General features: G+C 45.4%; 1 protein-coding gene across 3 annotated transcripts in view; it reads left to right on the top strand.

Moving 5' to 3' along the window:
* The window catches only part of LOC109869416 (sterile alpha motif domain-containing protein 11), a 106310-nt gene that overhangs the window by 3980 nt on the left and 78532 nt on the right, over positions 1–23798 (top strand). For all 3 annotated transcript variants that reach the window (XM_020459546.2, XM_031803473.1, XM_020459545.2), the window contains exon 3: positions 21115–21290. In XM_020459546.2, coding sequence (XP_020315135.1) covers positions 21115–21290 — 176 coding nt within the window. The remainder of the gene's footprint in view (positions 1–21114; positions 21291–23798) is intronic.

Here is a 23798-nt window from a genome sequence, read left to right as displayed (position 1 = left end):
CACATGGAGGGCTGTGCGGCCCCCCAAAGAAATGCCACCCCACACTATGACTGACCCACCGCCAAACCGGTCATGCTGGAGGATGTTGCAGGCAGCAGAACATTCTCCACGGCGTCTCCAGACTCTGTCACGTCTGTCACATGTGCTCAGTGTGAACCTGCTTTCATCTGTGAAGAGCACAGGGCGCCAGTGGCGAATTTGCCAATCTTGGTGTTCTCTGGCAAATGCCAAACGTCCTGCACGGTGTTGGGCTGTAAGCACAACCCCCACCTGTGGACGTCGGGCCCTCATACCACCCTCATGGAGTCTGTTTCTGACCGTTTGAGCAGACACATGCACATTTGTGGCCTGCCAGAGGTCATTTTGCAGGGCTCTGGCAGTGCTCCTCCTTGCACAAAGGCGGAAGTAGCGGTCCTGCTGCTGGGTTGTTGCCCTCCTACGGCCTCCTCCACGTCTCCTGATGTACTGGCCTGTCTCCTGGTAGCGCCTCCATGCTCTGGACACTACGCTGACAGACACAGCAAACCTTCTTGCCACAGCTCGCATTGATGTGCCATCTTGGATGAGCTGCACTACCTGAGCCACTTGTGTGGGTTGTAGACTCCGTCTCATGCTACCACTAGAGTGAAAGCACCGCCAGCATTCAAAAGTGACCAAAACACCAGCCAGGAAGCATAGGAACTGAGAAGTGGTCTGTGGTCCCCAACTGCAGAACCACTCCTTTATTGGGGGTGTCTTGCTAATTGCTTATAATTTCCACCTGTTGTCTATTCCATTTGCACAACAGCATGTGAAATTTATTGTCAATCAGTGTTGCTTCCTAAGTGGACAGTGTGACAATACAGAGGCGGATGCAAGATGCAAGCAACGATGGTTTAATGAATACAGTTTACAGCAGCAACAGGACAGACTGACTGTACTCAGATGGAATCCGACCCAGGGACTAGGGCGCATCTTCCGATGATAGCGTGCTGAGAAATCCAGGGGAGTGTGTCCGGATGTGTAGGAGGGAGCACAGCAGATAATCCACACAAGGGCGGTGAGAGATGAGTACGGACACACGACACAAACTCAGAGAAGTAACAACGATCTGACAACAAGAAACACTGGTTACAGAACATATAAAGGGAAGATAAGTGATTCCAGCTGGCACAGACAATCAGGCCGAGATTGGGAACCACGCCCACACAAACACGGGAGAGAGAGAGAGAGAGAGAGAGAGAGAAAGAGAGAGGGAGGCAGTGGATTCATGAACCGTGACAATACCCCCCCCCCTAGGAACGCCTCTTGGCGTTCCCAGGCGAATTTACCTGTCGATTGAAATCATCGATAAGGGAGTGATCCAGAATGTCCCTAGCAGGTACCCAACTTCTCTCCTCCGGGCCGTAACCCTCCCAGTCCACCAGGTACTGGAATCCGCGTCCCCTCCTTCTAGAGTCCAAAATACGATTGACAGAAAAGGTGGGTTCCCCATCAACAAGTCGTGGCGGCGGGGGAACCGGGACCGGCGGGTTAATGCGTGCCTGAAACACAGGTTTTATTTTAGACACATGAAAGGTAGGATGAATTCTCCTATACGCCGGAGGAAGCTTGAGCCGGACCGCCACCGGACTAATGATCCTGATGACTTTGAACGGGCCGATAAATTTGGGGGCAAGCTTGTTCGAAACGGATCGGAGTGGAATGTTCTTAGTAGAAAGCCACACTCTTTGGCCAACGACGTATACCGGAGGCTTCGACCGGTGGCGATCGGCCTTAGCCTTGGTGCGCTCCCCCACCCGGAGAAGAGTCTCACGGGCTCTGCTCCATGCGTGACGGCACCTCTGGATGAAAGCGTGAGCGGAGGGAACAGTGACCTCGGACTCCGTACTGGGAAAGATAGGTGGCTGGTAACCTAAACTACACTCAAACGGAGAGAGACCCGTGGCTGCCACTGGCAACGAATTGTGAGCGTACTCAACCATAGAGAGTTGTTGACTCCAGGAAGAGGGATTCTTAGAAACCAAACATCGCAACACTCTCTCCAAATCTTGGTTGGCCCTCTCCGTTTGACCGTTGCTCTGGGGATGAAACCCTGAAGACAGGCTGACACTCGCTCCCAGTAACCTACAAAACTCTTGCCAAAACTTGGACACAAATTGGGGCCCCCTGTCAGAAACTACGTCCATCGGCAGGCCATGTAAGCGAAAGACGTGATCCACGACAGTTACCGCTGTCTCCTTGGCAGATGGTAATTTAGGCAAGGGAATAAAATGAGCCGCCTTCGAGAACCGGTCCACCACGGTCAAAACAACCGTCTTGCCCTGGGAGGGCGGGAGGGCGGTAACAAAATCTAGCGCGATGTGGGACCAGGGTCTCGAAGGGACCGACAGCGGTTGGAGTAACCCATCTGGGGGTCGATTAGAAGTCTTCCCAGTGGCACAAACCGAGCAAGCCAAGACAAAACTGTGAATGTCACGAGCCATCAGTGGCCACCAAAAGCGTTGCTTAACCAAAAAGCTAGTGCGGCTGACTCCTGGATGACACGCTACGTTGGAGCAATGTCCCCACCGAATAACATCGGACCGACACCCCTCCGGCACAAACAACCGATTAGGCGGGCAACCGGGCGGAGGCGTTACCCCTTCTAAGGCCGTTTTGACCCTCGATTCAACCTCCCATGTGAGTGTGGAGACCACTAGGGTCCCGGGTAGGATGCACTCGGGAGTGGATGGGCGTTCGGAATGGTCAAAAATGCGAGAAAGGGAATCGGGTTTGACATTCTTGGAACCCGGGCGATACGAGAGAGAGAAGTCAAAACGTCCGAAAAAGAGTGCCCACCGCGCCTGCCTGGAGTTGAGTCGCTTGGCGGTTCTGATATATTCTAAATTCTTGTGATCGGTCCAAACTATAAAAGGTACCCCCGAACCCTCTAACCAATGGCGCCACTCCTCCAGTGCTAACTTCACTGCCAACAACTCTCTGTTGCCAATGTCGTAGTTGCGTTCCGCAGGTGATAACCGATGGGAAAGGAACGCGCAAGGGTGCATCTTGTCGTCAGAAGAGGAACGTTGGGAAAGTACCGCACCTACCCCCACCTCTGAAGCGTCCACCTCCACCACGAACTGACGCGAGGGATCGGGAGCTATGAGGATGGGAGCCGAAACAAAGCGGCTCTTGAGTTTGGTGAATGCAGCCTCGGCTGTATCGGACCACCTGAACGTCACTCTGGGGGAGGTTAAGGCGGTAAGAGGAGCGACTATCTGGCTAAAGTTGCGAACGAAACGCCGGTAGAAATTGGCGAATCCCAGAAACCTCTGTAGGGCCTTACGGGAATCTGGGCTTGGCCAATCCACCACAGCCTTAACCTTGTCAGGATCCATGCGAATACCTTCAGTCGAGACGATGTAACCTAGGAATGGAACGGATTGTGCATGAAAAATGCATTTCTCCGCCTTGACAAAAAGTCCATTCTCCAACAACCTCTGAAGCACTCGTCTGACGTGCTGAACGTGTTCCTGGAGAGAAGAAGAAAAAATCAGTATGTCATCCAGGTAAACATATATGAACTGATCAATCATATCTCTTAGCACGTCATTGACGAGTGCCTGGAAAACCGCTGGGGAGTTGGATAGCCCAAAAGGCATGACCAAATATTCGAAGTGCCCTCTGGGGGTGTTAAACGCGGTCTTCCATTCGTCCCCCCCCCTTATGCGAACCAAATGATATGCATTCCGTAAATCCAACTTAGTGAACACGGATGCTCCCTGTAACCTTTCAAAGGCTGAGGACATCAACGGTAAGGGATAGGTATTCTTCACTGTGATGTTATTCAACCCACGGTAATCAATGCAAGGACGCAGAGAACCGTCCTTCTTCCCCACAAAGAAGAACCCGGCCCCCGCTGGAGAAGAGGAAGGACGAATGAATCCAGATGCCAGAGAATCAGAGATGTATCTCTCCATAGCCTCCCTCTCAGGAACAGAGAGTGAATATAACTTGCCTTTAGGCGGAGACTCACCTGGCAATAATTCTATTGCACAGTCATAGGGACGATGCGGAGGAAGAGAAGCAGCACGGGACTTACTGAACACCTCCTTCAGGTCGAGGTATTCAACGGGCACGTTAGACAAATCCACTGCCTCCTCTAGAAACACAGAATCAGACACAGACGAACAAGCAGACACCAAACAGGACTCAAGGCACTTGTTACTCCACATGGATATAGAGTTATGACCCCAGTCAACTCTGGGGTTGTGTTGGGTGAGCCAAGGGTGGCCGAGAACTAATGGTGCAAGGGGTGAGTCCATGAGTAGAAATGATAGTGTCTCAGTGTGATTGCCAGAAGTGATGAGTGTGATAGGTTCAGTGGTGTGAGAAATGTTAGGGAGTTCTTGACCATTGAGAGCGTTGATGGATATCTTGTGCGAGAGTGAGGTGATAGGAATCTGGAGTTTGTGAGCGAGCTTGAAGTCCATGAAATTACCCTCTGCTCCTGAATCCAGTAAGGCTTGGGTGTCGTGCGTGTGGGTGGCCCATCTTAGTCTTACCGGGAGGAGAGTAGATGATGAGGTCTTCTCTGTGGCGACACCACCCGATAGTAGCCTCATGCTTACTACCGGGCCTGATCTTTTACCGGGCAGGAGTGGATAAAGTGGCCCGCTCTACCACAGTAGAGACAGAGTCCTTGGGATCTCCGCCTCTCCCTCTCTTCCCGGGAGAGGCGAGCTCTCCCCAGCTGCATGGGTTCGTGAGCGGAGGCTGAACTGGCCGTGTTCCCGCCGCTGGCATGCCAGCCCTCCGTGTCGTTATACGGTCTGTTAGGGCATGCTCGGTGGCCAATACGACTCAGACGAGCGTCGACCCTCAAGGCTAGTTCCACTAGTCCATTTAAATTCCTGGGAAGGTCCAGAACATAAATCTCCTTCTGGATCCGGTCCTCCAGCCCATGCAGGAACATGTCCCACTGCGCCTCCTCGTTCCACTGACACTCTGCGGCCAGAGTGCGGAATTGGATGGAGTATTCCGATACTGAACGGTCTCCTTGGCGAAGGTCAGCGAGTAGTCTGGCCGCCTCCCTACCCGCCACGGCCCGATCGAAGACCCTTCTCATCTCCTCGGAGAGTGTCTGGAAAGAGGTGCAGCATGGGTCCTGGTTCGCCCACACCGCCGTTCCCCAAAGAGCCGCTTTGCCTGATAGCAGTGTGAGTACGAATGCTACCTTAGACTGTTCACGGTTGAAGGTCCGTGGCTGCAACGAGAATTGCATGGAACATCTCGTAAGAAAAGCTCTGCAATAGTCAGGATCACCTGAATAACCCTCTGGTGTCGGTAGCCGTGGCTCTAGCTGGGAATCCGGCTCTGGCGGGGCGGGTTGAACTGCCGGTGTAGGTGGCGCAGCGAGACCCCTCAGATGTTGTAATTGTTGGGTCAGCTGGGATACCTGCGTCACAAGGGCTTGTACTGCCTGACCTGTGCTGGAGATGTTCTCCTCTTGTTGATCCATTCTCGTGATACTGCGGGAAATGAATTCGGTCAGACTCGTTGAACTCGCTGCATCCATGGTCTGGTCAGATCGTTCTGTGACAATACAGAGGCGGATGCAAGATGCAAGCAACGATGGTTTAATGAATACAGTTTACAGCAGCAACAGGACAGACTGACTGTACTCAGATGGAATCCGACCCAGGGACTAGGGCGCATCTTCCGATGATAGCGTGCTGAGAAATCCAGGGGAGTGTGTCCGGATGTGTAGGAGGGAGCACAGCAGATAATCCACACAAGGGCGGTGAGAGATGAGTACGGACACACGACACAAACTCAGAGAAGTAACAACGATCTGACAACAAGAAACACTGGTTACAGAACATATAAAGGGAAGATAAGTGATTCCAGCTGGCACAGACAATCAGGCCGAGATTGGGAACCACGCCCACACAAACACGGGAGAGAGAGAGAGAGAGAGAGAGAGAGAAAGAGAGAGGGAGGCAGTGGATTCATGAACCGTGACAGACAGCTTGATTTCACAGAAGTGTGATTGACTTGGAGTTACATTGTGTTGTTTAAGTGTTCCCTTTATTTTTTTGAGCAGTGTATATATATCTGCAGCACCAGTCAAATGTTTACACATACCTACTCATTCTAGGGGTTTTCTTTATTTGTACTATTTTCTACATTGTAGAATAATAGTGAAGACATCAAACAATGAAATAGCACACATGGAATCATGTAGTAACCAAAAAAGTGTGAAGAAATTTGAGATTCTTCAACGTAGCTACCCTTTGCCTTGATGACTGCTTTACACACTCTTGGCATTCTCTCAACCAGCTTCATGAGGTAGTCACCTTGAATACATTTCAATTCACAGGTGTGCCTTCTTAAAAGTTAATTTGTGGAACTTCTTTCTTTCTTAATGAGCCAACCAGTTGTGTTGTGACAAGGTAGGGGTGGTATACAGAAGATAGCCCTATTTGGTGATAGACCAAGTCCATATTATGGCAAGAACAGCTCAAATAAGCAAAGAGAAATGACAGTCCATCATTACTTTAAGACATGAAGGTCTGTCAATCCAGAAAATTTCAAGAACTTTGAAAGTTTATTCATGTGCAATCGCAAAAACCATCAAGCGCTATGATGAAACTGGCTCTCATGAGGACCGGCACAGGAAAGGAAGACACAGAATTACCTCTGCTAAAGAGGATACGTTCATTAGAGTTAACTGCATCTTAGATTGCACCCCAAATAAATGCTTCACAGAGTTCAAGTAACAGACACATCTCAACATCAACTGTTCTGCAGAGACTGCATCAATCAGGCCTTCATGGTCGAATTGCTGCTATAAACTGGTTACCAACGTAATTAGAGCAGTAAGAATACATGTTTTGTCATACCAGTGGTATACGGTCTGATATACCACGGCAGTTAGCAATCAGCATTCAAACCTCCCAGTTTATAAATATACATATATAATGAACAAAAATATAAGCGCAACATGCAACAACTTCAGAGATTTTACTGAGTTTCAGTTCATTGAAGGAAATCAGTCAATTGAAGTAAGGTCATTAAGCCCTAATCTATTGATTTAACATGACTGGGAATACAGATATGCATCTGTTGGTCACATATGCCTTAAAAAAAGGTAGGGGCGTGGATCAGAAAACCAGTCAGTATCTGGTGTGCCCACCATTTGCCTCATGCAACACAGCAAATCTCCTTCGAATAGAATTAATCAGGCTGTTGATTGTGGAATGTTGCTGGATGTTGGTAGGAACTGGAAAGGCTTGTGTACACGTTGATCCAGAGCATCCCAAACATGCTCAATGGTTGACATGTCTGCTGAGTATGCAGGTCATGTAAGAACTGGAAAATGTTCAACTTCCAGGAATTGTGTACAGATATGGGGCCATGCATTATCATGCTGAAACATGAAGTGATAACGGTGGATGATTGTCATGACAATGGGCCTCAGGATCCCATCCCGATATCTCTGTGCATTCAAATTGCCATCGATAAAATATAATTGTGTTCGTTGTCCGATGCTTATGCCTACCCATACCATAACCCCACCGCCACCATGAGGCACTCTGTTCACAACGTTGACATCAGCAAACCACTCGCCCACCGACACCATACATGCTGTCTGCCATCTCTACAGTAGAAACCGGGATTCATCCGTGAAAGCACACTTCTTCAGCGTGCCAGTGGCCCTCGAAGGTGAGCATTTGCCAACTGGAGTCAGTTACGACTCTGAATTGCAGTCAGGTCAAGACCTTGGTGAGGACGACGTGCATGCAGATGAGCTTCCCTGAGATGGTTTCTGACAGTATGTGCAGAAATTCTTCGGTTGTGCAAACCCACAGTTTCATCAACTGTCCAGGTGGCTGTCCAGGTGAAGAAGTCTGATGTGGAGGTCCTGGGCTGGAGTGGTCACACGTGGTCTGCGGTTTTGAGGCCGGTTGGACGTACTGCCAAATTCTCTAAAATGACGTAGGAGGCTGCGTATGCAATCTCTGCTCAAAGCTTTGGTGGACATTCCTGCAGTCAGCATGCCAATTGCACACTCCCTCAAAACTTGAGAGATATGTGGCATTTTGTTGTGTGACAAAAATGCACATTTTAGAGTGGCCTTTTATTGTCCCCAGCACAAGGTGCACCTGTGTAATGATCATGCTGTTTAATCAGCTTCTTGTTATGCCACACCTGTAAGGTGGATGGATTTTCTTGGCAAAGGAGAAATGCTCACTAACAGCAATGTATACAAATGTGTGCACAATATCTGTGAGCTTTTTTGGAACATTTCTGGGATCTTTTATTTCAGTTCATGAAACATGGGACCAACACTTTTACATGTTGTGTTTATATGTTTGTTCCTGCCGACCCCTCACGACCCACAGTTTGGGAACCATTGGGTTAGAGGGAGTGTGCCTGCGTGAGTGTGCAATCAATATATACTCGATGATCCATTCTGATCTGCCTTTTGTGACATAACTTATTCAGAATATTGGTCTTAAATGCTCAATGCTTTGGCGATGAGTCCTGATAGTTTCATATCATATATTCCCGACAGCCTGTCATTTACAGAAACTCATGTCAAATTTAGTGTATACAAGGTTTTTATTCAACTGGCATTTAGTTAAATTATCACCAAGTACTCCAAAATGGAAATTACTAGTTGGGCTACAACGCTGTTCAATATAAATTCATTCTGTCATTCCTCACAGATGCTAAGACAACATTGACATCAACACTGGCTCAAATTACGACATGAAGCACATAATGAATAGGACAATTCTAGACAAAGTTAATAAGTAATATGAATGGGTGACTAGCCAGGCTCCCCTTGCTAGATTGATCTAATTGTCATGGCTCTAATGTCCTTTGCTGCTGTCCCTCACCTAGCTGTTGCACCGGGCTGTGTTTGCCCTGCGGTGCCCGTTTGGCTGAGCTAACGACATCATGCCATGCAGGCTGTGAGGCGTCACAGGCATGGCGTCTGTGCCAGTGTGCCAGCTTGGAGTGAGTTCTTCACCGGCGGTGAATCTGTTCACACAGGTGCGCAGTGTGTGTGTGTGTGTGTGTGTGTGTTTTATCGCTACGGAGCGCATCTGTCGTCGTTCCCAACCGCTAATCTTGAGGGAAGGGCGTAAGAAGCTTAGCGAGCTACTGAACGTGGCTACTGGTGATTAAAGTGTGCGAAGCACGCAAGGCAAAGGCGGTTTAGATAAGCCGGAGGTGTTTGAGTGATACAGGTAAACCGGGGACGCTTTTCACAGCCAAGACTACAGATATACACCACCACATAGGGTCCATAGAAAATACATTTCAAATGGGATGCATTGGCCCAAAAAATGGGGAGAATATAGAAGTAGATGAGTTTTGGGGAAATTCAACATATATCATTTTCAGATATGGATATACTAGGTATACTGAAGTTATAGCATGTTGGCTTCACTCTGTAGGCTAAATATGTAGATGCTGCTGCAGTTAAACAGATGCACAATATATATTGTTAGGGTTGTCTGCAAGTTGTCTTTTCATTTTCTTAATGTATGTCATTTTTACTGACAGAAAAATGGACAGTCATAGAGTGACATGACTCAAGAACCTTGTCATGAGTTTCCCTTCTGAGACCTGACACAAAAGCCTATATTAATGGTATTGTTCGTTGCAGTATGCACACCTCACTGTTGCCCGTGCCTGTTGTTTGCTTAGCCAGAAGTGGCAGGCTCTTCTCTCCACAGACGTGCTTGCTTGTCTGATGGTTTCTTGTTTTCTATCTACTGCCTGGTGAGCAGTGCGGGTTCCTGTGAATTGTTGTCACGAACGAAGGCTGTGATTTTAACAAACCTGAAATTACTGCCAGAAAAACACGTCGTTGTTCTGTCTACCTGTAGCTCACATACATCGTATCATCTTATTTATGTCATCTGTGGCACAACAGAAGGCAATCCATTGTAGATAGCCTCCTGTTTGCCATTCTAGTAGCAGAAAGTTGCACAAAGTGGCATAGGTTGAAACCCATGAGTGGTAAAAAAAAAAAATGGGGTAAACTATGAACCCCAGTTGGCGATCAAGATTAGAACTGTATTGTTTGATTGCATTTTCATGCAGGTCTATAGGGAATGGCGAATGTACTTTTCTATAGTTAAAAATGACACAAAATGCACATCAGGTCATCTCTCCCAAAATATTGAAAACATTTATATTTATATTGAAATATGATATCTTATCAATTATATTCATGTTGTTAGTATCCCATGTGAGCTGCACTGCAATTCAGTTTTCTGTGTTGTAAACTACTAAAGTACACTAGTGACTAACATGTGTTTGATAAGATTACAGATTCTCTCAGGGGACCCCATTTAAACCACTGTACCACTAACCCCTCTCTCTGCTAGCTTCCTCTCGCTGTGTGTCTCCTTTGCTTCCTGCATTGCAGCCTTCCTCATCACTGTCTGTCTCACTACTTACTCACTGTAAAGCAAAGTTATTTTGTTCTGAGAACTTATAATATCTTTTGTTAAGATTATAGCTATCTTCATTTCAGTCAACTATTCCTGCTGAGGTCAGGCTCTGTTTAACGCTACTTTCTAACTTCATCCTTCTACCCAGCTGGCTAACAGTAGCCAGAGCCCTTGAGCTAGCTAGATAGCTAGCCTTCTGTCTGAAATATCAGCTACTATTTACAAGTTGTACACTCACTCTCCAATAGTCTGTTTTGTTTTTGTTTGGGAGATGTCTGTTGACACGGCAGTAGTGGAGGTACGTAAAAGAAAAATGTCCTTATGTCTGACGCATCTCCCATGGCCACTGTCAGTGGTGTATCTCTCTACTTGCCACTTGCCAGTGTTGGTCTAGGCTGAGGAAGTTTGTTTCATCTCTTGGCCTTTACTCTGGGCAGAGTTTGCTGTTGGACAGAGTTGTGAATGAATGCGCCACTAACAAGACAAATGCAGTGGGAGCAGGCAAACATAACAAGCATACTGTACCTGAATTATGATTCCTGAAAGAGAGCGTAACAATTCCACTCGTTCGCAAAGAGGCAGTCGTGATTAGAACTCAGACCACTGGCTTTCTGTCCAACTCCCACCCTCTCCCTCAAAAACTGGTCCCGAACCCATCCACAGTCCCGCAATGTTATTTTAGGCATATGTGACACAGCTCGCTTGTTAGCCGCGTTCCCAGAAATGTAGCGCCTTATAAGAAATATAAACATGAGCAAAATAACCTAAGAAATAGGTTAAAGAGATACTTTGGGATTTTGGAAATGAGTCAATTTATCTACTTCTCCAGAGTCAAATGAACTCTTGGATACTATTTTTTATGTCTCTGTGTCCAGTATGAAGGAAGTTAGAGGTAGTTTCGTGAGCCAATGCTAACTAGCATTAGCGCAATGACTGGAAGTCTATGGGAATATGCTAGCATGCTCATGGTCAAAACCCCAAAGTATCTGTTTAAATTACCAGAGATTCTCACATGACCCATTATATTAGGCTATCGGTGTTAGCCTACTGGGGTATATCAGCCAACATAGTCCCGCAGAGACTTAGTTTGAAGAGAGCAGAGTTGGAGCAAGAGCAGACACTTGCACTTTCTCTTGATCTACATTTTACTTATAGCCTACATTTTAGGAGCGGAATGATTTTCAAACAGACAAATATTGCTGATCAATATGTATTTCTAGGCAATGTAGTAAACTATAGCTTAGTCATATTTAGGAAGTGAATTTCCTTGGAAAGATAACTGCTCCGTGCTTCTCCGCCCATGCAGGCTATAGCCTAGTCTTTTTAATTGAGATCACACGTGCACCTGGTCTCGCACGACCAACTAGAGGAGTGGTATGGCTACAGAAATTGAAGCACCCAGAATGATGAGGGCTGACACACTTTCTCTGGAGCTATGTTTTGCATATAGGATATAGCCTAGCTTTCAGGAGTGGGCACGATTTGCAGGCAGAGACAAATCAATGGATAATCAATATTTATTGAAAAGTCACAACGTTCGCACACCATGGTTTGCGGGCGTTATGCCTTTTCCTTTCCAGTCATAGTCAAATGTTTTGATTGCAACACAATTCACGTTGGTTGAGTGCCCACAATATTATTTATTTATGGACACTTTAGTACTGTTGCCTAATCATATTTGAGTTCATTCCCTTGGAAATATAACTGCGCTGTGCTTCTCCGCCCATGCATTTAATTGAGACCACACAAATAGCCTATAGACGCACTTTGACCTCGCATTCCTAACTAGGAGAGGAGAGGTAATAGGCTACTTAACTGAATAATGAAAGTGTATGAATAATGCGATTTTAATACAATAGATAGGCTAACGCGTACAAAGCAGGAGACGACCGTTTCCAAATCATCTGCGGGACAAAGCAATATTTTCATCCCCAAATTGTCTGTCTGACCGCCTGCTCTCGCCCGTAGCATGAAAAATACAGACTGCTCCGCAATGATCTCTGTCTGGACCTGCAGGCCTCTACCTTAGATTACATTCAACAGTGGTGTCCTGTAACAGTAATGCTGACCGACTTAACGTTGAGTTAGGATACTAGTGATCGAGTGATGAAGTAGTCCATAGCTATGTGCATGGAAACACTGTGTGTGTAGATGTGACAAAAGTGTGTGTGGTATGACATATGTTTGGTTTGTCTGCTTGTATATGATATTGTGTGGGTTGTAGTGTTGAGGTATGACATGATTTGAATTCATGATTAGGACATGAACAGAAATAAAATAGAACATGTTAATAAAGCAATGTTTTGCTCGTGGCTCCTGAGTTCAACTGCTCTGTAGACTCTTCATGCTCCGGTGTGTGTGGTCGATGTGTGAGAGAGGGGTAGTAAATTGTGCGTGTGTATGTCCCTTTAAGCCACTCGGCCAGGCAAGCTGACTGTGTGTGTGAGAGAGAGAGCATGTGTGTGAGCTTGTGTGTGTGTGTGCTCCCGGGAGAGCCGGGCTTCCTCCGCTCTGTTATTCCAGCGGAACCAAAGGAGGCCGGCAGGAAATTACACTCTCCTCCTCCGACTCGTAAAGATCTCCTCCAATCAGGGGGCTCCCCCTCTCCTGCATCCTGACCACAGAGAGAGAATGAACAACACACACACACATGCACACAGGAACGCAGATGTACACACACAAACTAACACACGCACATCTCCATGTTAGGGACTGTGGGAGATTACTCTTACTATTATTACATATACATCCCTGCCTAGGAATCTATTTTACCACCAGTCATTTGGGGTGGTTGAAAACTAAAAGAACCATAGGTTCCTTTTTCAAAATCAAATTTCCTGTTTGATTTTAGTGTTGATTTCAATATATTTAACATTGTAACCCAGTGTGACTCTGCCAAGCCATAGCAGTAGACTTTCAATTGATATCTGGACTAGTCAGAAGTTATAAGGGAGTAATCTATATTAGTGCCTTGCTTATGGACAAGTGAATGGGAAGTTACCAGTACAGTAGCAATATAAGTAAATTGCTATAGATATTGCATAGAGCTGGTTACTGAGTTGATGTGGCTATTTGTTGGGACTTGCTACTGGCTGAGTGCCACTGTGATGAGGGGGATAAGCAGGGCTGGGGGGCTGACGCCTCTGTGTCTCTCAACAGCTCAGTCTCCGCAGGGGGTTAGAGTGTGTGTGTATGTGTGTGTGTCAGGGTTTCCGTTTGGAAAATGTGGAGCCGGACATTTTACCGGCAGCATTTTCATTTACCGGACCCATATGCATTGGTACGTAACCTGCACCATCCACCCACAGTGCTCAGAATGACAGAAATCACATTTTGATTATGGTCATTCATATTAACAGAACTTGCATGTCAAGGATGCAACTATGTGAGGTCATTTTTACCATGTTCTGATGTGCACTTTGAAGACATGAGTAGCCTAACGAACAGCAAAATCACAAGCCTATGTCAATCCACTATCCCTCATAGTATAAAAAGTTGACCTATTCTATTGGTCAGCTTGTCAATAAAGAAATAGCCTATTCTAAACAGACTCTTACAGAGTTGTGGGATGATAGATTCCAAATTCATACAACCAGTAGGCCTAGACTACATAAAAAAAAGTTAAAAAGCAATGAGTCTGATGAAACAGATCAGGACGTTTAGCTTAATATGTTGATAAAATATAATTTTTCCACATTCTAAGCGCAGCAATATACACAAGACAGTACGCTAATCGCAAATGTTCGCTCCATAATTAAATTAGCGGAAAACACCGCACACATGGGATCCGTTTCTTGTGATAGAGATGAAAATGTCAGTTCGGAATTTTTAAAGACGGGAGATATTCAGCAACTAATATGCAGCAACTAGCATGGGTTGCAAATGTGACTAGGATTGTGCTTTTGGCTACTGGACAATGAAAGAAAGTTTATATAAACTATAAATGGTCTGATTTTGGCTATTTTGAAGCAAGGTAAGACATGCCTCATAATATGTATTAAAATGTTCAGGTTTTAAACAATTGAGTATAGGTTTTCAAAATGCACACCACATCATTGAAAAGTGGTGTGATGTGTCTTGCACTGTCTGACAGATTTTCAGCTCAAAGGCTCTGTATCTGTAAGCTGTACGCATGTGATAAATAAGATACATAACGAATATACTGTAAACACCTGCCAATTTAATTCCACTAAATGTTTTAATTAACCAATAGACTAATAATCATGACCAGCCAAATATATTTTAATCGACTGGTACTTCCATTAACGAATTGGCTAAAAAGCATAATTTCGCAATGGGATTTTTTCTTCTTCTCCCGGGCAATTGGCCAGCGGCAATTTTATTTATCGGCCTCTAATATTTTTTTATCGGCCAAAAGCCGGCTATTGCCCTGGTATGTGTGGGTGTATGTGCGTGTGTGTGTGTGCAAGCATGTGTATGTATTTTTGTGAGTGTGTGTAGGTGCTTTTGCTGTGTGCAGTGTGTGTGAGTCCCTGTGTGTGTCCCACATGGCACTGAGGCTCTACTACCATGGCAACCACAGGATCTGTTTTCAGGGCAGAAGCGATGCGTGGTTCTATACTCTAGTGTGTTTCTTAGTGAATTGGCCAAATTAGAGAATGACTGAATCTTTAATGATTTACTTATCTACTAGGAGTCTTGCACTTTGGGTGGCCACAGTGCTAGGAATCAATATTAAAAGTACAACTTATTGGCAAGGTTACACATACTGTAACGCAATTCCTCCCTCTCTCACACAAACACAGACAATACACAACACACACACTCGCACACACATACATACACACACACACACACACAAACACTGGCTATGCTGTGTGCGTCTGTGTGAGAGAGGGAGGGATTGTGTTACACTATGTGTAACCTTGCCAATAAGTTGTACTTTTAGTATTGATGTGTTTGTGCATGTTTGTGTGTGCAAATGTCTGTGCATTTGTTGGGGTGGGACTGTGGGAGTTAGCTAAATAAGGTGGACTGCCTGTCTATCAGCAGAGAGAATTAGGGAACTACTCTCTCCTTCCAGTGTGTGTGCAGACTTCTGACCTCATCTGATAGCAGAGTGGTCGAGTGATATCATCCTCTTTCTCTGTCGCCTCTTTACACACTGTGTGCGTGTGTGTGCACATGTGTGTCTGTGTGTGAGAGAGGGAGGGAGTGTTTTACTCACTCAACTCAGTGTTTCTCAAATGACACAATAGGCAGAGTAGTGTGATTGAATGGAAGATATAATGCTAGAAGAAAAACACACATGAATATGCAGGTTTGGGTAAATTTGTTTGTATACAAAAATATTATTTTCAGACGTTGATGCTGATATGAGGCCTTCTCAGTGGCATCTTTTCGTTTTATCCTGCAAAACTCAACCTTGCTGCACTTTCTTCCATCTCTCTCCCTCTCACTGTTAGCCTCTCCCTCCTACCCTCCCTCCCTCTGTTTTTGTCTGGGGAGAGAATGGCGGAGTCATTACCTGTCCATAAAGCTCTCCTGCGGCTTCCTTGGCGGGCCTATCCAAACACACACGGAGAGAAAGAGAGAGAGAGAAAAAGAGAGGTGCTGGCACGCCTGGCTGCACTACCACTGACCTCCCAGCGCTGCCCCCCCCCCCCCCCCCCCCTCCTGTCCCTCACCCTGCGCTGCTCCACTGGGCCGCAACCGCCCGCTCAGCTCAGCTTGTGGGGTGGGGGCAGAGAGAGCGGTGTGTGTTTGAGGGATGTGGCAGAGAAAGGGGCGCGCCTGGTTGCATGCCTGTCCTTCCCTCAAATGTTTTTCTCACATCTCCTGGCAATGAAAAACTTAGTGTTGCCTCGCCATTGTATATTCCCCCTCCACGCGCACACAGACACACACTTTTATCACGGTCTTTTCAAATGTAAAATGTATCCTGCATTTATACACTGAGTGTACAAAACATTAAGGACACCTTCCTAATATTGAGTTGCCCCCCCCCCCCCCCCCCCCCCTTTGCTCTCAGAACAGCCTCAATTCGTCAAGGTATGGACTCTACAAGGTGTCAAAAGCTTTCCACAGGGATGCTGGCTCATGTTGACTGCAACGCTTCCCACAGTTGTGTCAATTTGGCTGGGTGGTGTGGACCATTCTTGACACACGGGAAACTGTTGAGCATGAAAAACACAACAGAGTTGCAGTTCTTGAAACAAACCAGTGCGCCTGGCACCTCCTTCCATACCCTGTTCAAAGGCACATCTTTTGTTTTGCCCATTCACCCTCTGAATGGCACAGATACACAATCCATGTCTCAATTGTCTAAAGGCTTAAAATTCCTCCTTTAACCTGTCTCCTCCTCTTCATCTACACTGATTGAAGTGGATTTAACAAGTGACATCAATAAGGGATCATAGCGTTCACCTGGATTCACCTGGTCAGTCTAATGTTAATGTTTTGTACAGGTGTACAATATGATGACAAGGAGGTTGTTATCTGAAACTAAAATGCGAATGCTTCTTTATTGATTGATTCATTCATTTGTGGTGGGAAGGGTTGCATGATTTGAAATCCCCCCTCTAACATCTAAAGTATAGAATTGTAGACGAATTCATTTATAGAAATGTCAGAGTATCTTAGCGGGTGAGAACGTGAGTAAGAGATCGTGGGGCTCAGCATAAACAAAAAGGATAGTGGAGTGTTTCTCAAGCGCACGCGAACACACTGAGTTTTTAACTCTTTTCTTTCTCACTGGCCCTATGTGAGTGTGGCAATGACGGCCCCTTTCCCTCCCCCTTCTCTCTCTCTCCCTCTCTCCCCCTGTCGTCTCAACTCCCCCTCCCCCTCCGCTAATGTTCGCGCCAAGTCGGCCCGCCATCCCGCCTCCGCACACATACGCACACATGCACACGCACACACACGCTGAGAGGTAACGGCAGACAGGCGCGTGACTCATTAGGCATTCGTCCCCCAGGGAGAACGCTGGGGGGGCGCGTGCAAGAGAGAGAGAGCGCCGCAGCTGCAGGAATGTCACGGGCGGCTACTGCTGGGTGTGTGTGTGTGTGTGTGTGTGTGTGTGTGTGTGTGTGTGTGTGTGTGTGTGTGTGTGTGTGTGTGTGTGTGTGTGTGTGTGTGTATCTGAGCCAGCGGCAGGGTACTGCACCTTTCAGGAAATAAGGCAGAGAGAAGAAAACACATTACTATCCTTTTCCACAGAGGCTTCATTTAAGGTCTGGAACAAGCTTAGTAAAATAATGCTTCTTCAATAATCTTAGCTGATGTTAAAAATACAACATTTCTGTTTGCCAGTATTGTTTGGCATTAAATACAGTCATGTGATTTTTACAGAACAACAACAACTGTTTTTTTTTCTGCAGATTTAAAGCAAATCTTCTATCCTTAATGAATGTAGAGGCCATGCTACTGAAGTACTGGTGTCCCATAGAGCACATAGGTTTCTGGACTATACAGGGAATATGGGCCATTTGGGACAGGTCCATGGCCACTTCTCATACTACCATCACATGTTATCTCAAATGCTGTCATTATCAGTGATGTGTATCTTTATGTGTGAGTTTCATTTTATTTGTGAAAGTGTCATTTCATTATGTTGTAGTTGATAGAGATGAACAATTGATGGGGTAACCTAGATAGTTGTTGTGTCAACAAAACAATGTTAAAGAGCCCAATATGTATTGAATGGTTGTACATTTGTCAATATTACAAAAACATTAAAGCAACATTACAGAAACCAATTACCTTGTGGTATTGGTGCAATCAATGATGATTCTAAATGTCGTGTGGTTTGAAAATTTGGGTTGCCTCTCTTGACTAAAGTCGCCATTCTAATTTAACGGAACCCATCTGAATCATGCTTGACTAAGACTGTATTGGTGTGTGTGTGTGTGTGTGTGTGTGTGTGTGTGTGTGTGTGTGTGTGTGTGTGTGTGTTTGTGGGTGTTGTGTGTTGTTTGTGTGTAAATGTGAAATACAGATATTTTTCCTGGCTGGCGGACCCTGACTGTCAGACAGAATGTGTAGGAGGGGATATTCATAGAGGTGCTTTTAGAGGAATGACTATAAGATACTTTTTTCAATGGCTGACTGAGGGCTGACCGCACAGGAAGGTTGCCTTCAATGTGTGTACGTGTGTGTGTGTGTGTTTTGTGTGTGTGTGTGTGTGTGTGTTTTGTGTGTGTGTGTGTGCGTGTGTGCGTGTGTGTGTGTGTTTTGTGTGTGTGTGTGTGTGTGTGTGTGTTTTGTGTGTGTGTGTGTGTGCGTGTGTGTGTGTGTGTGTAAATGATGATTGTGTGTTCTTTTTACCCTACGTGGGCTGCCAGGGGTATGTATTGTTTCATGTTTTGTTTTGGAGAGCCGTCCGTGCTGCGGAAGTGTTGCCAGAAACGATGGGAGCCCACCCCTAGTTCTGCGCCAGTGGTGCTAAAGAAAGGAAAGGGGGGTTTCCGGGAGGAGAGGCGGGTAGTAGGGGGGGCTGGCGGCCTGGGTATGTCAGGGCCATGTGGGTGGTTGTCTACACACCAAGCCACAATCTCTATGCTTCTTCCTGGGCAGACTATTGCAGTAGACTAGCACACAATGCTTTTCTGCTAAGTAAAACACCATCTTCACATGCAGGGGAATTATTAATCAAGAGCAGGTGTGTGTGTAAATATGAAAGGTGTGTGTGTCTTACAGTGAGAGCAACTGAGAGAGAGCATGCTGTATACTTCTAGTCCAAGTAGCTAAGTCCGAGGGAGTAGAGTGGAAGTAGCAGCAACTCCTCCACTGTCCTCACACAGTTGAGAATAACTTATACAAAGCGACTGCTCTCCACAGATCTGCCTGTGGAAAGAAGAAAGGAAAAAACATATTTCGTTAAGACAGAAAAAGAGAAAGAATGTGCAGAACTATGTGGCCCTGCTCATCCTGAGGGATGTTTTCATCTTTTTCCTCCTTTCCCCCCCCCTCCCTAGTTTTAATGTCTGCCACTTGAGAGCCTCCAGAAGGGCTGCACCTGTTTGCCTCTTGGCTAGGCGCCTCTGCCCCCCCCTGCCACTCATGCCGCCACTCCTCATGGGATGGAGGGATGGAGGGAGAGAGGGGGTGTGCGTGTGGTGGAAGGGATAGCTGGAGGGCTCAGAGGCGTCAGGGAGAGCAGAGCGGAGATGTAGGCACTGCGAGAGTGTTTTGTATTGCCCCCACCCCCATCCTTTTTTCTCTCCATTGCTGTGTCTCCTCGTACTCAAATTCAGTTCCCTCTCTCTCTCTCTCTCTCTCTCTCAATTTCTTTTGTCTTCTGTTTCTCTCCCTCCTTTCCTCCTATTCTCCCTCTCTGCCTCATCCTCTCTCTATCCCCCCTCTCCCTCTATCTCCATCCCCTGATTTTTCTCTCCATAGAGCCGTGTTAATCTGCAGTGACCTCTTCCCAAACGCCTCCTCTTCAGGTCACATTAAAGGTCGCCCAGCTTCACTCGCAGAACCCCTTAGGGCCACACTCCTCCTTCTTTTCCTTTCGCTCTGCTCGTTAGAGCTTTGTGGCAAAAAAACACTGAATACACCAACCAGAATTATTTCCTGTCCTCCCGTTCCATGACCACCTTATCACTCAGAACTCTGGCAATGGTAAACTATGGTTCTTTAGTCGATTCCCCTATTATGATTGCTGTGGTAAATTCGATAATTATGTCTGTATGGGAGTTGAATGTAAATTCAAACGTGTACTATGTAATTACTCACATCTATAGGTATAAACGCTATAGAACAGTAGTCCTACATGTATCAGCCTTGTCTCAGCCGGGACATGTAGCCTATTCTTCAGCATGTCATTTTGGATCATAAATGTTTTCCTGTGTTTCCTGTATGGTCGAAATCCAGGCTAGAGTCCAGCCTTCGTCGGTTGAGCACATTTTAGTGGGCTAGAGCACTAGAAATGGCTTCCTCTCTCAAACACATCGCCAGGATCGTTGGTCACACTTGTCATGTTTCCCATTTCAATTGAATTACTGGCTAACAGTACTATCATATTTGTGCTAAAACTTCCTAAATACTACATATTAGTACTACATACTACATTTATCAATTGTTTTCCCCACTAGACAAGTAAATACTTATTGACACCCATAGTAGATAGCAATGTTTTACTTTCTTATGCTTTGTTTCCATCTTGATTCAGTCTAAATGTGGTTGTTCATTTTCCTGTGGTATTGTGTTTCATAAATACCCTCAATATTAGTATGTTTCATTATTCCTGTCAGTACAACTAACCAATGCAAGCTGAATTTGCTATGGAGCTTGAGCCTATGTGGGAACTTTCTATGTTCTTAGTATTGCCTCTGAATAATGCTAAATGCTGTTTAGAACAAATGATGTGTTGTAGAATGAATTCATCTCATGTAATGATCACTCATTTTAATATAAATGTATGCCCCAGTTACAGTAGCAGCATTGAATTCTGAGTATGACTGATTGGGAATATTAGGGTGTTCACTGCACACAAAGGTTGCTGTTTAGAGTGGAGGAGAGCTTCAAACGCTAGCTATTAGCATCTTATCACATCCTTAGCATTAGCATGTTAGCACATGCTTAGTGTTAGCAAATTTAGCACATATTTTGTGTTAGCAGGCTCTTAGCATTAGCATGTTAGCATTAAAATGCCATTGCCACATGGAGAGACATGTTTCTAAGAGCTTCTTCTCCCCATTTGTTGTAGAACCGCGGTCGTTTGGCCGAGAAGCGCACCATCCCCCTGCCCCCCAATCGTGTGCCCAAGAGGGAGCTGGCCTCTGCCTTCAGCAGTGACGACAGCGAGGGTAGCGACCGCGCCAGCGGAGACCATGCCCACATCAAGCAGGAAGACGAGCTGCATTACAGTATCATGAGAAAGGGGTAAGGCCTGGGAGAACTTCTTAATCTGATTTATATTGGTCAATACAAAGAAATCATCACCTACAGTATCTATTCACCCTCATTCCCAACATGTCTCTGGTTGTTGGCTTTGTGTGGTGTAGAGGTGTACAAGCTCTGTGCTTACATTAAGTGTACATGTTATGTGCTAACGTGTAAGAAATTCATGTTTTCTTGCTTATCGTCTTTGTTCAGTCTACACTGCACTCTGTGAGTCACTGAAACACAGTTTACCCCCCCCCCCCCTGCCCCATACAGAAGAATATTCTTTATAATAGTATTAAAGTAGTCTTAAGCGTATTCAACTATGCGAGGACCAAAATACTAATAATGTAAAGTGCAGGATAAAACGAGTGCAATAAAATAACTAACATCGAGGCCCCGCACTACGTTCTGATGGAGACGGTGTGGTCTTTTACACGACAACAGTTACCGGGTTACATGGATACCACAACTCGCAAGAGGAGCACTCCACTGTCCACAAAGTCAATGTCAGCTCATCTGTGGACATTACATGCACGCACGCACGCGCACACACAGACACATGCAGTCCGTGCCGTTGTGTGAGTTTATTTAGGTTCTCATTAGAATGGTAAATGAGGGCTTGAAGGAGGGAAAAAACAGGCTGAAACATGCTCTGATGCAGTAGCTGTCACTGCTTATGAGAGCATGATAATGCATTGATTCTGTTGTCAGAGGACCATGTACATTATGTGAAAAATACTTCTGTCAAGCCATCTCTTCTAAAAGCTAAAAGACTGAATACCATTGCCATACGATGTGTTTCAGGTTTGAGCAGCCTACCTACAAGCTTCAGATAACAGTCAGACAGTCGCCTTAAACAGGCGTCATGTGTAGTTTCACCTTAGTGAAATCGCTGTGTGCCAGGGATTTTCTTCCTGGCTCCAAAGCTCTACATCCCTCTCATTTCAACTCATGCCTGGACCGGGTAGAAAGTGATGAGATAATCCAGTAAGAAATGTGGAAACATGCATGCATTTGCACGTGTACACACGCACATCCATAGACACACACACACACATACAAACACACACACACACACCCAAAGTTAGGGTTGTGGCAAGGTCATCCAATTAAAGTTTTTTCCATCACTTTGGTGCAATTTTCACAAGTATGTGTTACATTTTCACAAGTATGTGGTACATTTCCACAAGTATGCGGCACATTTTAACAAGTATGTGGTACATTTTCACAAGTACGCGGTACATTTTCACAAGTACGTGGCACATTTTCACAAGTATGCGGTACATTTCCACAAGTATGCGGTACATTTTCACAAGTATGCAGTACATTTTCACAAGTATGTGGCACATTTCCACAAGTATACGGTACATTTCCACAAGTATGCGGTACATTTTCACAAGTACGCGGTACATTTTCACAAGTATGCGGTACATTTGCACAAGTATGCGGTACATTTTCACAAGTATGCAGTACATTTTCAGAAGTATACGGTACATTTTCACAAGTATGCGGTACATTTTCACAAGTATGCGGTACATTTTCACAAGTATGCGGTACATTTTCACAAGTATGTGGCACATTTTCACAAGTATGCGGCACATTTTCACAAGTATGCGGTACATTTTCACCAGTATGAGGTAAATTTTCACGAGTATGCGGTGCATTTTCACAAGTATGCGGTACAGTTTCACAAGTACGCGGTACATTTTCACCAGTATGCGGTACATTTCCACAAGTATGCGGTACATTTTCACAAGTATGTGGTACATTCCCACAAGTATACAGAACATTTTCACAAGCATGTGGTACATTTCCACAAGTATGCGGTACATTTCCACAAGTATACGGTACATTTTGACAAGTACGCGGTACATTTTCACAAGCATGTGGTACATTTGCACATGTACGCGGCACATTTTCACAAGTATGTGGCACATTTTCACAAGCACGTGGCACATTTTCACAAGCACGTGGTACATTTCCACAAGTATGTGGTACATTTTCACCAGTATGTGGCACATTTTCACAAGTACGTGGTACATTTTCACAAGTATGTGGTACATTTTCACAAGTATGTGGTACATTTTCACAAGTATGTGGTACATTTTCACAACTCTAAGCACAAAAAGCTAAACAGAAAATCAAAATGGTTAATGTTTCAAAACTCTAAGCACATTTTCAATTGACTGAGTACAACAAACAAATTCACAAAGTCACTTGTTCACTGCACCAAATCAAGCTTTCAATTTAGATGCATATTGAATCTAAGTATCTGCTCCAAACTGATGACTACTTAACCCAAATTATGTAGTATCTAGGTAACGTATATGTATTAGTTTGGTTACTGCGGAACACTGTCATTTCTATATTTTTACCTCATAAATGTATTCATTTGACATCAATTTATGTTGTAAGGTAAAACCAAATCATATATGGATGTGGCTGTAAATACTACATCATCATTCACCATCAGCCAGTGTGCTTCAATAGGACCAAGTGGAAAGA

Source organism: Oncorhynchus kisutch, linkage group LG24 (genome assembly GCF_002021735.2).
Source record: "Oncorhynchus kisutch isolate 150728-3 linkage group LG24, Okis_V2, whole genome shotgun sequence".
Lineage (NCBI taxonomy): Eukaryota > Metazoa > Chordata > Actinopteri > Salmoniformes > Salmonidae > Oncorhynchus > Oncorhynchus kisutch.
This window is presented reverse-complemented; position numbering and strand designations above follow the sequence as displayed.